The sequence below is a fragment of the Charadrius vociferus genome, unplaced genomic scaffold, assembly GCF_000708025.1.
Source record: "Charadrius vociferus isolate BGI_N301 unplaced genomic scaffold, ASM70802v2 scaffold110, whole genome shotgun sequence".
In the NCBI taxonomy this organism is placed as follows: Eukaryota; Metazoa; Chordata; class Aves; order Charadriiformes; family Charadriidae; genus Charadrius; species Charadrius vociferus.
Genome location: NW_009646761.1, coordinates 1410285 through 1425057, shown reverse-complemented (window position 1 = coordinate 1425057; position 14773 = coordinate 1410285). Strand labels below are relative to the sequence as shown.

The 14773-nt window shown below is 42.9% G+C and overlaps 1 protein-coding gene across 1 annotated transcript in view; it reads right to left on the bottom strand.

Moving 5' to 3' along the window:
- Positions 1-11496: 11496 nt before the first annotated feature.
- The window catches only part of HS6ST3 (heparan sulfate 6-O-sulfotransferase 3), a gene marked incomplete at its 5' end in the record, with an annotated part of 42988 nt that continues 39711 nt past the window's right edge, over positions 11497-14773 (bottom strand). Inside the window, one exon of the mRNA XM_009891659.1 lies at positions 11497-12473. Within this exon, the coding sequence (XP_009889961.1) occupies positions 11768-12473 (706 nt within the window). The remainder of the gene's footprint in view (positions 12474-14773) is intronic.

The following is a 14773-nucleotide window of genomic DNA, read 5'->3' as shown; positions in this document are numbered from 1 at the left end:
TAAGACATGTGGGGGGAAAAAAACAATCTTAACTTTCCATATACCATGCTGAGTTCGGAGTTGACTATTGCTACTTGGAAATGAGATCTTGCCATCGGAATAGATAATTTTATGGAAATGTCAGATTTATGGTCAGAACTGATCAGAATAATCCAAAACTCATTCAGAGGGAATACTATGAAAGGAACAGTAAGCAACGTGGAAAACATCACTTGTCTTCACCACACAAATCCTCAGTGTGCTCGTGTATTGAGTACTGTGGGCAGCCCTGGTCCTCCCATCTCCAAAGAAAGATGTAGCAGAATGAGAAATGCTGGAGGCAAGCTCAGCCAGGATAATCAAAGACGTGGATGCTTACTGAACAGTCTTGCACTCTTCCACCTGGTACGAGAGAGATGCAAATAATACAAAACCATGAAATCAGGAGTTGCATGAAGATGAGTAAGAACTTGTTGTTCAGTATCTCTTCCAATGTAAGAACTAGGCATGCTTAAATGAATCTATAAAGTGTCCAACTCGAAACAATCAAAAAGAGGTAGTTTCCTGTTGCGTTTGTGAAACTTTCATCACAGTTAAGCTAAAAGGCACCAGAAGTTCATACTTCAGTTCAAGAAGCAACTGGGTAAATTCAAAGAAGAAAAAAAGGCCGTGAAAAGTCCTGTTAAATTCAGAGATGCTAAATTTGGTCAGGAACTCCTTGACCTGAAAATGATTGGCAGCTAGGAGGCAATTGATCAAACCAGGACAGTGATTTTCTGCTCTTACAAGAAGCCACTTGGGCCACTATCAGAGACAGGATGCAGTTCTAGTTGGCCCTAGTTCAACTCTTCCAAAAACTGTTTTTAATGTAAATCTTTGTAGTTTTCTTCATAGGATGTTGTTGGCAGAGGAAGATGAGCCAGGGAGGTTTCTCAGTTATGCTAAAAAGGTCACTGTAAGCTTGGGCTCATCCAGTGGGCATGGCATCAAAGCAGATAAATTAAGAGTCTACAGATACAATTTATCTGCTTTAGATTTCTTCAGTTTACCTCCATTTGTAGTACGCAGAAATAAAAAGGCAGATCAGTATGTCCTGGAATAGGTAGGTGTTTCAGGAGATGAATCACCCTCTACTAGTGCCTACGTTTCCCAAGCTTGGGACCATTATGACTCAATGAGAATGCATATTTTTGCCCAGGAGTACCAGAAACACATATTTCCTACGTATTCATTCCTTCAGATACTTATTCCATTTTGTGATTTATTTAAATAGGTTTAAATGTGGCATAAACAATGTTGACTGATAAATTCTCCTTGGAGTTTATAAATAAAGATGCTTCTTTAAAACAAAATCTGGCAAAGATAAGCCTGGCTCAGACCCAGGAGAAATTTAAATTCAGCCCATGATCTGCTGAGCTAGCTGCCCAGTTCATCCAAACAGAAGATGAAACACCCTATGATTGTTTATCTAAACCTTTCATAAACTGCAACTCATTTATTTGCCATTTAATTCTCACAAACATGCAGCTGAGTAAGCCTATGTTTGTACAATTTAGATGGTCAGTGCTGAGGCCACATCTTGAAGTCTTCGTCACCACATGACTCACTACAACTGGGGTGGCTGTAGCTCCCATTTAACCCATCTGTTCTTGCTTTCTTTGCATGGAGACCAAGATGCTTTCAGGGGGCAAAGGTATCCCTAATACCCCCCCCCCCCCCCAGTATTAAGCTGGGAGCCAGAAGCTGAGAAGAGCTCCCAGTTCATGGAAAGCCACAGGAACTAAGTGCTTGTGTGGGCGTTAACAGAAGTCAAAGGGGCTCAAAAAGCAAGGGAGAGAAAGGAAGGAAAGCTGTGAGACCAGCTAAGGTCTGAAGAAGCTAACTTGATATAGGGACCGGCTCCATGGTTCATAAAAGCAGCTTGATGCAGAGGAAAGGATTCGCTGGAAGAAGCATTAGTTTCCCTGAGAGGGCATTGACACAAATCCTACAGCATGCCCAAGAACGCTGGGGGACCGGGGCAGGGATTTAGTATTTCTTATTCTACCTTCTTCTCTGAAATGAGTACTGTCTTAGAAATGTTCTGCATAACCATTTGCTCCCACCAGCAACCATTTAAAAAGAGTAGACAGAACAGAAAGCTCATGCGGCTCCATCTCATGGATGGATGCTCTCAAGCCATCAAGCCATTGCTGAGCTTCTGGCAATACTGCAGGTAAGGAAAAGCTGCTGCTCTCAGCAGTTTGTGCTGGATGGAGGACCCGATCTTTGTATCTGGTCCTTACATAAAAATAGCCCCCAAAACAAAGGCAAATGCATGTCTGGGGTCCCTCTGACTAAGAATCCAAAGCATATGGGTCTAGCATGTAGGAATCAATCCAAACTGTACGCAAGTGGCCAGCAGCGGTATTTTGACAGACACATCATGTGTGGGCACGCAGACACAAGCCTCGACAACACACACAGTAACCTTCAGTCACTCAGGAGGAGAAACCCCACCACTCCCCTGGACCACCCCTGGAGCTGTGCAGCATTAAAGTCTTCCAAACTGTTCATGCTTTCTTGGCAGTATTTATTTTCATACGATCTCTTTGCTAAAACCTGATCCTGACCAGAACACCATGCACCTGCAGGCCACTCAGATTGCAATGCTAATTATAGTAATGATAAAGTTTTATTTTGGTCTATTGCTGATGGATTTCACCTAGGGTTATTTTGGTTTTCCTATTTAACATCCAGCCATTTCTTAGCACGTGTATTCCTGCACCCTATCAATCAGAAACATTTTCAGTTCTGTAGCTGTGACGTTATCATGAGCATCACCGGTCCCAGACTTCCAGTCTCACAGATGAAGTAGGAAACCTAACTCTAAACTTGCCGCAGACAAAGGGAGACATCGCTTGGATTCTGTGTGTCTGTGTGGCAGTAGAGGGCTGCTTGTTCGTCACCGGGATGTCGCGCCACGGCAGCGAAATCCCAGAAGGACTGCTGGGTGACCTTGCCTACTTTTGGCAGAACATGAGCGGTTTCGTATGACCCTCGCAGACCCTACCTCAAGACGCTGGGCCTGAGGATGTATTAAATACTCCGTATAAAGATTTCTGAGTAAGACAGAAATCCACCAAAACTGACTGCTAATTATTTCCTTGAAATTTGCATAGCTAAGCAAATTTTTCAGGGGATCTTCACACCCACGCTCACCTTTTGCAGTGGGTGTCTCTTTGTCTTTCTGATGCTCGCACACCTCCCCACTTCTCTCCCATTTTTTTGTTACCTAAATCATTACAGCGGTTTCGATCATCTTTGCGCAGAGGGTCCCCAGATCAGCTCTCTGGGTCCTTAATTCTTCCCCTTTGGCCTTTGTTGCATCTTCAAATGTCTCTAGACCTATCCACTTGGAAGCCTTACTTCCATTTCAAGCGCAGTCTTTCCAAAAGTGAAGTGCTGCTCCCTCGTCCCCTTTCATGACTGAGGCTTCACCTCCTCTAAAGTACAGTCGGGGATTTACCCCCCAGCCCCCATTTACAAACAGAGAGGGGAATGAGGCATTTCTGGGATGAGATTCTTCTTACACCATTATAAACGTCTAAAGCAGGCCAGATGCATGTGCCCTGAAAGTGCATTTGCCTCCATCACCCGGAAGGAGGTCCTCGGGGGTTGCACGGGGAGGTTGGCTGCCAGCTGATCTCTACTCACATGACAGGAATCTCACTCAACGTTTCATTGTGAAGTGGCAAGCTGCTTACCCAGTGGACAAACTCCTGCAGTAGCCCCCCTGTCTGAGCAGGACAGGCCTTATTTACTCTCACTGTTACACATTTTCAGCACTCTGTGCTTTTACAGGACAGTAGGATTTATAAGTCTGACTTACCTCCATGTTGTCCAGTCTCACTTGCTCATATTCAGAATTTTAGGGGCATGCTCACAAATTTCTTAGCAAACGCTGAAAGGTGTCACACCTCGTATAGCCTCTGTAGCTAAAATAGAAATGAATGTGAATGAAGTCTTAAAAATCAAAGCCTTTCTCCAACCATACATAATACAGTCCAGCAATGCTGTCTCACTCTTGCTTTTAACAGTGCCATAAACTGCACATTACAGTATAATTTTCTGATGTATTTCTTGAAATGTAACTATGTATGTGGGAAAAAACTATCTGTCTTCTGGTGGCAAAATCCATTTCTCCTTTGCTATATAGTAATATTTATCAGCAATACAGACATTTATTTCAATTACTATCTTGCTGCCCCTGCTTCATAACTGTTTTCACCAGAGTGCAGGACCCAGAAATGTAACAACATCCATTTTGCTCCTCTATCACCCACACTGCCCTGCAGCGCATTTTATTTTGTGCTCACAACTGATGATGACGACGGACTCTCAGCTTGCAGACAGTGATGCCTCCAAATGGTACAACCACAGTGGGAGCTACTTGGATTCCTAACTATAAGTCTCTAGGAGACAGACTGTTGTTTGGAGATCTGCAGGTATCTGAGACATCTGCACAAGGTTTATAGATATGACAAAGCATCTATTCTGAGACCTGCATCCTTTGGGAGCAGCAGCTAGAGGTCATGCAGGCAACTTCAGGGCACCGTAAACAGCACTGGAAGATTCTGTTTAGCAGCCTGAATTGCTTCCCAGTAGTATGAACTCCCCGTGCCATCTGGCCTTCACTGTCACGATCCGGCCTTTGTGTCCACTCAGCCATCAGCTTCTAAGTGTTTGGTTTCAAACAATAGTATGGGTTTCCAGAGGGTGACAGCTGTCTCCCAGGAACCAAGCTTGTTTCAGAACAGCAACCAAGCAAGCAATGAGATACTACCAGCACAATCTACAGAAATCTGGAGATTACAAAGTCCTCCAACCCTTTTGCTTCCCTAAAATGTTATATCCTAATGTAGGTACAGGTGGCATGGAAATACAAACTTTCAGTGGGGATTTCATTAATAGCACTGAAAGGGGCTACAAAAGGTTATCTAACACAGTCCCCTTGCAAGGCATATGTATAATTGTACCTAATTCTTCATGATTATTAACCTGGTCATACCCAATATATCTAGAGTCCAGACACATATACATACACATATATGAAGACTTCAAGAGCAAACCAGAAGTACAGACGAATTCAGTGTTGATGTGAATGGAGCTAGAGAAATAAAAAAATGAGAGACAGATATGAAAATGAATTTTAGGGAAGTGCTGATTACCATAGGCTCGAACGGCCCCTGCTTACAATGGTGCTTTTTAAACAGTAGCTATTTAAGTCTAAGGTGCTGTGAAGAACAATTAAGAAAAAACTAACCAGAACCTTTGAGAGCTTCCTCTCTTCTGCAACCCTCATCAAATGCTCTCTTTGTTGTGTCCCAAGAGTAATTTCTCATGCAGACTATGTATTTCTTTTACCATTAATACAGATTTCCATGGCACTTAGCAGAGGTCAGTCAACTTTGATCAAAAAGTGGTGGGTCATAGTCACTCCATCCTAATTTGCCACAACAAATGGTCTCTTTAACCAGAGTCACCTCCAGGGATGTGGCACGTCTGCAAGGCTTGTTGTTGGGAAAATTGAGAAATGTGAAGAAGTTTGGGTCTGATAGAACAGGGGCCTGGACAACTCTTGGAATGAGCAGACCTAACCGAGGGCCTCAGCTACTCTGTAAAAGAGAGGTGAGTGTTTTCTCCTTACTCAAGTCTGTCCATGCTGCTCCATACTCCCACCCATGTCCTAGTTCACTGTATTCACGCACTTACATTGAAATAGCATGGCTGAATAAGCCATCAGCTCCTCCTAAGGTCCAGGCACCCTCAGAAGACATAAGGACACGCATACAAGGCTAACGGTGCAGCTCATCCTTCTCCACAGCAGCTCATGCGATTACCCTGGCAGTTTGGACTCAGTGCCGCTGGAGTAGAAATTAAGTCCAATGAATTAAACTACCACTATTTGCATACTTAAGTCTTAATTCAATTCAAGTATGGAAATTCTGACTCTGGGGTCACTTGAACTAGCGCTGGTGACTATTCAAGCCTTGAGTCTCCTGTCTCAATTCAATCTGAGATAAAGCCCACCAAAGTCAATTGGAATCAAAAGATTTGGTACTGGGCCCCAATATAATTAAAAAGTTATATTAACATGCTTTTCCTCTGTGTACATTTTGTTAAAAACACATAATCATGGTCACACTGGATCTTTACCGATGCTTGAAAATGGCCTGTCAGAAGCATTTTTAGTCATTTTTACAGCTGTGTAGATAAGATGGAACCTTTACTGTTTCAAAAACGCAAACAATGTTTATTTGTTGCTCATAAGTAATTCATGGACCCAACAATATTCAACAAAATGTCTTCATTTTTAAAAGATTTCTTAAGAGTATCATTTTACAGAAAACCACCAACAAATAAATACATGGAAACAATTGGTTTTGACATCACAATGGTTAAACACATTAAATAATTCATTAAATTGTGCTTTACATCAATGAAAATCCCTAAGTCTACAAACTATCTTGTAAATAGGAATAAAAGCAGATATGGTTACTCACAATACAATCTCTTAGTAGCAGAGTTCACACACATTATTGCACATAAACAGAAGGGAAAATCCTAAAGAATAAAGTAATTTACAGCCTATCATTTTACCCTTTCCTCTTAAATGTGGCAACTGATGGGAACTGTTGATTATTTTTTTTTTCCACTTCCAACATTTATTTGAAATCACAGAGCTAGTGATACGGCTAAGAGAGCCAAGGACATTGTAGGCTATGGAATCCATTCCCTCCACAAAATATCAACAAAGAAAGTATTACAAGAACCAAACTGAAAGAAGTGTTCTAGTGCAATCTGGGTACCTTTTCCGAGCATGCTTTTGCCACATGTAGGGAGGTTACAGCAATCTGCTCCAGCAGAGTCATTTTATTGTGATTGTTCATCTCACACAGAGTAGTCTCCACCAGCCTGGAAACAAGATACTCGTTATCCCAGACCAAAAAAGAATAATTCCACGTATATCAGGCGAACAGCAATGGAGGGGAAAAAAAGTGTCAGTGAGATAGGTTTTATAACATCAGTGCTCATAACTGATACAAGACTGCGGGTGGGAAACAAGAACCCACTAGTGCAGAAGTAAGCATGTGTTAACGAGGAGGCCAACTTGAGTAATCTTGGTTTAGTAGTGGATGTCAAATCTGAAACATCTCCAGAAGCAAAGGTGATGTGATCTGCCATTTGGTTTGGTTGAATGGATATGCTGCAGTTTGGAAGTTTGGCTCTGGATCTGACTTCCATCACTCTTTTTGTTCTGTTTTTAGTGAACTGCAAATAACCACCGCACATTGGGCAGAAGCCCTAGCAAGGCTATTGCAGTCTCACTGTTAACACAACTGCAGTGAAGAATACCCAACATCAGAAACGTGGGGGTTTTTTCTTTCCTAATGGTAAAAAAGCTTTTTATCGTTAGCACTGATGAGTGGTGAAGAGAGGACAAATTTTCATTCCTTAATAAAGTATGGCCCAGAGGCAATGGGCTGAGTTCTTGGACTAGACATTGAATTACCAGGAACAAGTTTTAATGACAAAGCATGTTTCTCTGTCTGCTTCAAGCCTACAGTGAATTATAACTGGAAAAGGCAGCCAGTGCTGAGGATGTGATGGGAGAGATTAGCAAGTACATCTCCATTACAAAAGAATGAGATTTGTTTCAGCACCACAGTAGCAGAAGCCAAATTGCCTTGTTTAAGCAACAAAATAATGCCAGGAAGATGGACAGAAATCCTATAGCGTTGTTGCTCACGAAGGCTTTGAAAGAAACATACTGCACTCATCTTATATGAGCCAGTGTAATTACAGTGAAGTCCACGCTGTCAGAGCAACGAAAACCTGCAGTAACAGAGATATGAACCAGGGCCTTTATTTTGCTTTTGCGTTACATTATTTCGGGCACAGCGCCCAAGAGGAAAAAAGCTGCAAGCCTGTGTCTTAGAAGTCAGCCTGAAAGTACTTCCAAACTGCTTTATTTGTCATGTGCCAGGAAATTCTGCTAAGAAAAACAGTATTGCCGGTGTAGTGAGTTTGCTGGATAGACTGCTGGATCTGGGGAAGGAGATGCCGGGTCCTTCAGTCCCAGGGGCTCTGGGCAAGATCTCTGCCGCTGGCTGTCCTCCCTTCTCAACTGCTCCTGCACAACCAGGTCTATCTGCCACACAGGCTCCAGGGACAAAAAACCCAAGAAATCAACTTCAATTTTAACTAAATCCCAAGCGTTAAGGCAAATCCCGTTAACATAGATGCTACAGCACATTAGCAGCTCCTCAGGACTCTAATCTTGCCTCCTGGGAGATGGCTGAGGAAAAGGTTAGGCATCACATTAAGGTATTGCCAAACTATTAAATCTAATGTAAACCGCCCAAAGACTGCTTCGATTTTCCTCATTAGGCTTTGTTTTGTGTCAGGCGGAAGGAATAGTCTGGAGAACAGTTGGTATGCTTAGACAGCCGAAACGGATACTGAAATGGATACCCCACCGTCACTGGTAAGGCTGCAGGGAACAATTTCTGAGCTCTCTCCCCTGAAAAGGTAACATTGCATTTTCTAAAAAAAACCAAGGCACCCATTGCCATGAGCGGTGCAGAGAGGTGGCCTGCTGGGGAAAGAGGCAGGAATGAAAGGAAGGGGACCCTTTTGTCAAGCTTAGGAGGAAGGGCTCCTGAGACCAGAGGGCTGGAGCACCTCTCCTATGAAGACAGGTTGAGAGAGTTGGGATTGTTCAGCCTGGAGAAGAAAAGGCTCTGGGAAGACCTTATAGCAGCCTTCCAGCACCTAAAGGGGGCCTACAGGAAAGATGGGGAGGGACTATTTCTCAGGGAGTGTAGTGATAGGACGAGGGGTAACCGTTTTAAACTGAAAGAAGGTAGACTTAGATTAGATATTAAGAAGAAATTCTTTACTGTGAGGGTGGTGAGACCCTGGAACAGGTTGCCCAGAGAAGCTGTGGATACCCCATCCCTGGAGGTGTTCAAGGCCAGGGTGGATGGGGCTTTGAGCAACCTGGTCTAGTGGAAGGGGTCCCTGTCGATGGCAGGGGGGTTGGAACTAGATGATCTTGAAGGTTCCTTCCAACCTAAACCATTCTATGATTCTGTGAAAAAGAAGGGATGCTTTACAAGAACAGACAGGCTGGGACTGATTCTACTTCCTTGCTCATCTTCTTCCTTAATGTGTATTTGGCCTTGCACCTTTCCTCCTACATGGCTGGCTTCTCTCCTGTGCAGCCCTGCTCCTGCCAAGCCCCCTGCACTGCCTGCCAGCCCTGCCTCTCCCACATGCCCCGCACCACTGCCCACCCCACATCTGCCTCTGCTCACAGCCCCTTGCGCTCACAGAAACAAGGAGCGCACCTGCAAACCCTGGACATGGCGTATCAGGTGCCAAAGTCATCCTTCCCCTCTCTTGCTGCGGGGTCTGCAGCAAGATGCAGCAATGGGCCTGGAAACGGGGAGATGCAGCAGCTCCCCATCGTCCCTGCATCACCAGCCAGAAAGCTCCTTCCCTCTGCAGGGCCAGGTCGAGGTCCAGCCCAGCCTGAAGCCCCGGTGCCAGCAGGTAAGATGGCAGCTCGCTGCGAATTACCTGCACTGCACCAAAGGTGCAATAATACCAGTCAGGCTTAGCTCTTCATGGCCTTGCCATCCTGCAGCCAGGACACCCAGAGCGAGCTTCAGTCCCACACCGTAAGCGTTTCAATTTAATTTCACCTCTGAAGGCAGGTCTCCATACATGAGCGAGATGCATCTGAGCGCCTCTTCCAGGCGATGGGAATCCAAGCAGCATCATCCAGGGAGTCTAGAGAGCTCCTCGCTCTTCTCTAGAGCAGACATCCCATGCTCAGCCAGGAGAATAATGATCTGCAGTCCCATGTTTTCCCTTCTGAACGTGGAGGTGGGAGGAAACGTACATGACCCACCAGTGGAACAGGTATTAGGGACCAAAACCCACTGCTACTGACCCCAAAAGTAGCACATTGACAATCAGGCGTAAAGCAGCATATTACTACTAAACTACATTGATAATGAGGCATCATCCCGGTAGCCCTCTTCACTACTTAATAGCCGTTATGATATTCCATGTTTAATGTATTACTGTATGCATTAACTCTCAACAGGACTGTTAGATCATATTCTCGATATTGTGCATAGATAAGTAGCAATAGCATTGTCGGAAGAAAAGACAATACAGCATGCACTAAAAAAAAAAAAAGACTTGGAAACGAAGGGACAAATTTGCAAATTCAGCCTCTTTTGTCTGTAATGTTATTTTTTTACTGACAGGATGAAAACTTTGAATTTTGAAAATAAATGAGAAATGTGCATCTGCATCAGGTACTCCAGTATTTCTAATTAGCAAATCTGTAAGGTAAAAGCCATTCATGCATGCAATAATATACTTTCAGCATCTCGATTTAGCAGCCACGTTGAGGCACTTAGAGAAATTTCCTCCTAATGCTTTACATTTATGCTAGAAGAAGAAGGAAAAAAACTCTCTCAAAAGATCTATGGTGCACAGGACCCTCTTTTTAAAATTTCACTATTACGAATGGAACAACATAAAATCTTGGAATAAATAGGTGCAATTTAGCCACTAGGATGTAACGTGTGGAGGAAGAACCCATTGAATCTTTTTCTAGACAAGGAAGAAAAACAGATACAGATCTCTCATCATGAAAACAATAAATTTACAAAGAATCTTCATACAGAGTAATAAATATCAAGACTTTCCACATATCCATTATGTATCCTATAAAAATGAAAGCTGATTTTTTTCTAGCCACTACTGTAGTTAGACAGAAAACCAATTTAAATGGTATTCACTCGGCATCAATGTATTTTAACAGACAATATCATAAACCTGCCTACCTTCACAGACAATATATCTCCAGGCTTTTACAGCAAATCTGGAAAATGTCACACTAATATTTAAGCTTTTCCTGCTCTCTCTTTCCTCTTCCCTGTAGTTTGCTTGGCCCCTCTTCACCTTTTGTGAATGTGAAGGCTGATTTCATTGCCTCCAGCCAGATAATCTCCACAACATGTGCCCAGCTGCCGCGTGGACCTCATTTCTCAAGGCTTTCCCTTTGCCACACGTACTCAGAAAGACAGCTGCTACCTGGCTGGGCACGGTACTCTCAACCCCCCATCGCTTCACTTATAAATCATCTCTGATTGCTGGCTAACAGAACAGAACAAGCTATGCCCCAACGCCGCGTTTCCTTGGTCTTTTTTAATCACCTCAGTAAATTCTTCCCTTAATCAAAACACAGGATGTAGAAGTTTGAAGGGCAATATGCTTTCCTCCACTTCATTCACTAGAAAGCTATGGACTGCAGTTTCAAAGGACAGTATGAAATAAACCAGCTCTCATGTCACAGAGGAACCAAAACAGATTTTTTTTTCAATTTTTCATTCATGTCTGCACAAGTTTTGGTAGCTTAGATTGTATAGGGTACATCTGTTAACACTCCCTCTTCAACCCATCCTCATAGCTTAGGGCTTTGAAGGAAGTCTTTTTGGACAGGAATCTATTCTACTGTCATTTAATAACACTAATTAATGCTGACTGAGAAAAAAATACATTCTCCTCACTGGCAGAAACCAAGAAAAATGGAGACATGGAGGGGTAGTTGTCAGATGCAGCCTCATTTACCAAAGCGGTAGGCCTTCCTTGGCTAATTCCCAGGTAGCCAAGTTCCACAAACTCTCTGATCCTCTCATTGGTTAGTCAAGATGGAGGAGCATCACCACCTTGCCACCTGACTATTATAATCTTCAGTAACTGTTGCTTCTGCTGCCTCTTCCCTTGGCCACTGGTGAGCTCTCTGCTCCCGCAGCAGCCGCCGCTCCTCTCGCCTCTTTAGCCGGTTCTTCTGATGCTCCTCTTGCTTGGAGTACTGGAAGCGCTGCAAGAACAGGTCCTTCGCATATTCATAAAGCTGCACGTCCAAGAAATTCAGCTCCTCTATCCGTTGCCGCACATCCTCACCTATGTCCACATTAGAGGCCCGCGTAACATTGAACTGGGTGAATGGGGAAATGAATTTCAGGTTGAATGTCCTCTCAAAGAGATACTGCGTTTTCCTCTGAAATTCTGTGAGCCCGAAGAAGGCCATGTTTTTCAGATTGTTCTTGGCGCTTTGGAGAAGAATCGTATTTCTTTCACTCTCATTCATAAAAGTCAAGTTGTAGCATCCCACCAGGCTGAGGTCTGCCAGCATGCGCACCTGGCGGTTGTTGGCCAAGTTGTAGCTACAATCCATGAATTCCTGTAAACTGACTCCAGACCAGTCATCTCCTTCGTAACAGGTAGGCAGCTCGTCTGGTGTTGGGCTTCTTCCATCACACATATGAAGGGAAGTTTTCCACGTCGCACCCCTCTGGACATGCTTCCATTCACTCAAATATCGTGACACCGGATCCCTCAGCATCGTGATGTAGTAGAAATTCCTGAAACATACCATTAAACACAGTTTTAAAATTCAGCGAATGTCCCTTTTTTTTTTATTCTCCAATAAAACGATTATCAGCCACTATCACCACCCCCTTCACTTTTTCCAGTGTAATGTAGACACTTTAAGTGACTACTGAGACAGTAAAAAGCTTAAAGCTTCACAAATACTGTGAATAAAATACAAGGTAAATTGGGAGAAAGAGAGAGATCAAAGGAAATAAGCAGCTATCAGAGAAATGGAATTACTTTGACCTATCAACTGTTCAGTGGTAGTTACTTTATGCAAAAGCCAATTAACCAAAGTGTACTCCTCCCTACTTTGAAATGCTAACCCTCAGTAATATCCAAAACAGCAGGAAAAGAGATTTATATAATCTTGCCACCTCTTTTCAGGACTGAGACATGCATGTCTCACAAGACACACAAGATGATAATCCATACAGCGCTTGGTCAGAGTAGAAGAGAAAGATGAGCCATTTCATGTGGATGCTGCAAGTGCTAAAAATATCACCATGTGGAAGACTGGCATGAGCCACCCTATTATTAAATGGGTTGGAGTGAAGATAATGAGAAACCCAAAATCCATTCATATGACTTAATTTTAGACAAGTACTTGATTGAAATTAGTTATAATCGTGTAGTACAAAAGCATTTGTTGATATAAAGATTATCATTATTCAACATCACCTGTCAAGAATACAAAAGAGACACCAAGAAATATTGATTTGAAATAGACCAAATAACTTCAGAACTTACATTGTCAGTTCATCTTTCAGCTATTGAATTCAGTTTGTACATCTATTTATGGCAATCTGAAATGGACTGCAATGAGTATGCTTCAAGCAGGCTTTCACAGATTGAGGTTTTTATGTTTTATTCAATAAAAACTTACCTGAATTACAGGGTGATATCACAAAGACAAAGTAAAACCAAAATACTTATGATTTCTGTCAGCTAGAATAACCAGCAGAAGATTCATGACTAAAATTAACACACAGTCTGGTACCAAAATAGGCTCGTGAGTTTGCATGACTCATCTGACTGCAAACAATACATTAATAAATCATGAGCCCTAAGATTTCTTAAGAAAAATCTGATCTCGGTACTCTTTCTGAAGCTTAGAGAATGATGAAGCAAGTAAGCAGGAGGCAAACTTGCTGCAGACATGTAACCCTGTAAACAAACCAACACTTTGTGAGGGCCATCTCATACGAGAGCTAACTCCAGTCAAATGAAAAATCTCGAAATTGCTAACAATCTCCCAGACAATTATCTTTCTTTTTCAGATATTCCTCATTTTCTGCCACTAAAGATTCCCCATAGCTTCTCCATAAACCTCAGGTTTGTCATAAAAACAGGTATTTTCTCACATATTCCTAAAAATGCAGATATTTTCCCCAGTGCAAACTAAGCAAAAGGAAACAGGGCTGAATGCTTTGTTCTTATTCATTTTGAGTTCTCCACCTAGAGGATCTATACTTTACCTTCTGGAATAAGGCTATGAGGCCAAGCTACGAAGTATTTTCTGCTGTAGGGTCATTTCTTGAACTACAATCTGATGGAAACAGCGGCTTCATGGATTATTTCACAGCAGAAGGGTTACAGCTGGAAGGATATAAACTAGGGAGTGCCATGGATGTATTTTCATTATCGCTTGCATTGTGAGCCATGATTTTTGTTAGCATCAGATGATAATCCGAAGGATGGTATTTCCAAAATAATTTGGGGCTTGGGTTTTCTGGCTGTCGCTCACACATGATCAAACTTCACTTCAGCTGTTTTGATACACTTCACTTACTTACACAGCTCTAAAATCCCTCTTCACTACTCTTGCAGAGCAGGAAGGACCAGAAGTCCTCTTGTGTGCTCTGCAGTATAGTCCCACTGCAAAAAGCACGGTCTTTAAGCACGTCAAGCACAGCTTTCCCTCCTCAAATTGGATGCTCATCTCATCTTGGCTCTACCTTGCATGTGTGAGAGCACATTAAGAATTGCTTTCCAACTAACAGGACCAAAAGTGGATGCATTTCACTAGTGTTGCGCAGGTAAAGCAGCCAAACTCTCAAAACACCCATCAGCTCTGAGCGTAAGACACAGTTGTTGCAAAATCCAGCAGGCACTGATAGGGCTGTGACAGAAAATGACTGAAGCTCCAAGGAGCAGAAATGAAAAAAAAAAGGACAAAGATTCAGAGGCAGTTGCCAGCATCGCATTGACAGAGATGTGGCATCGGCTTAGTCTTTGTATTGCTGCCCCTCCCTCTTTGGATAATTTTGGATGTTGATATGTGGTAACA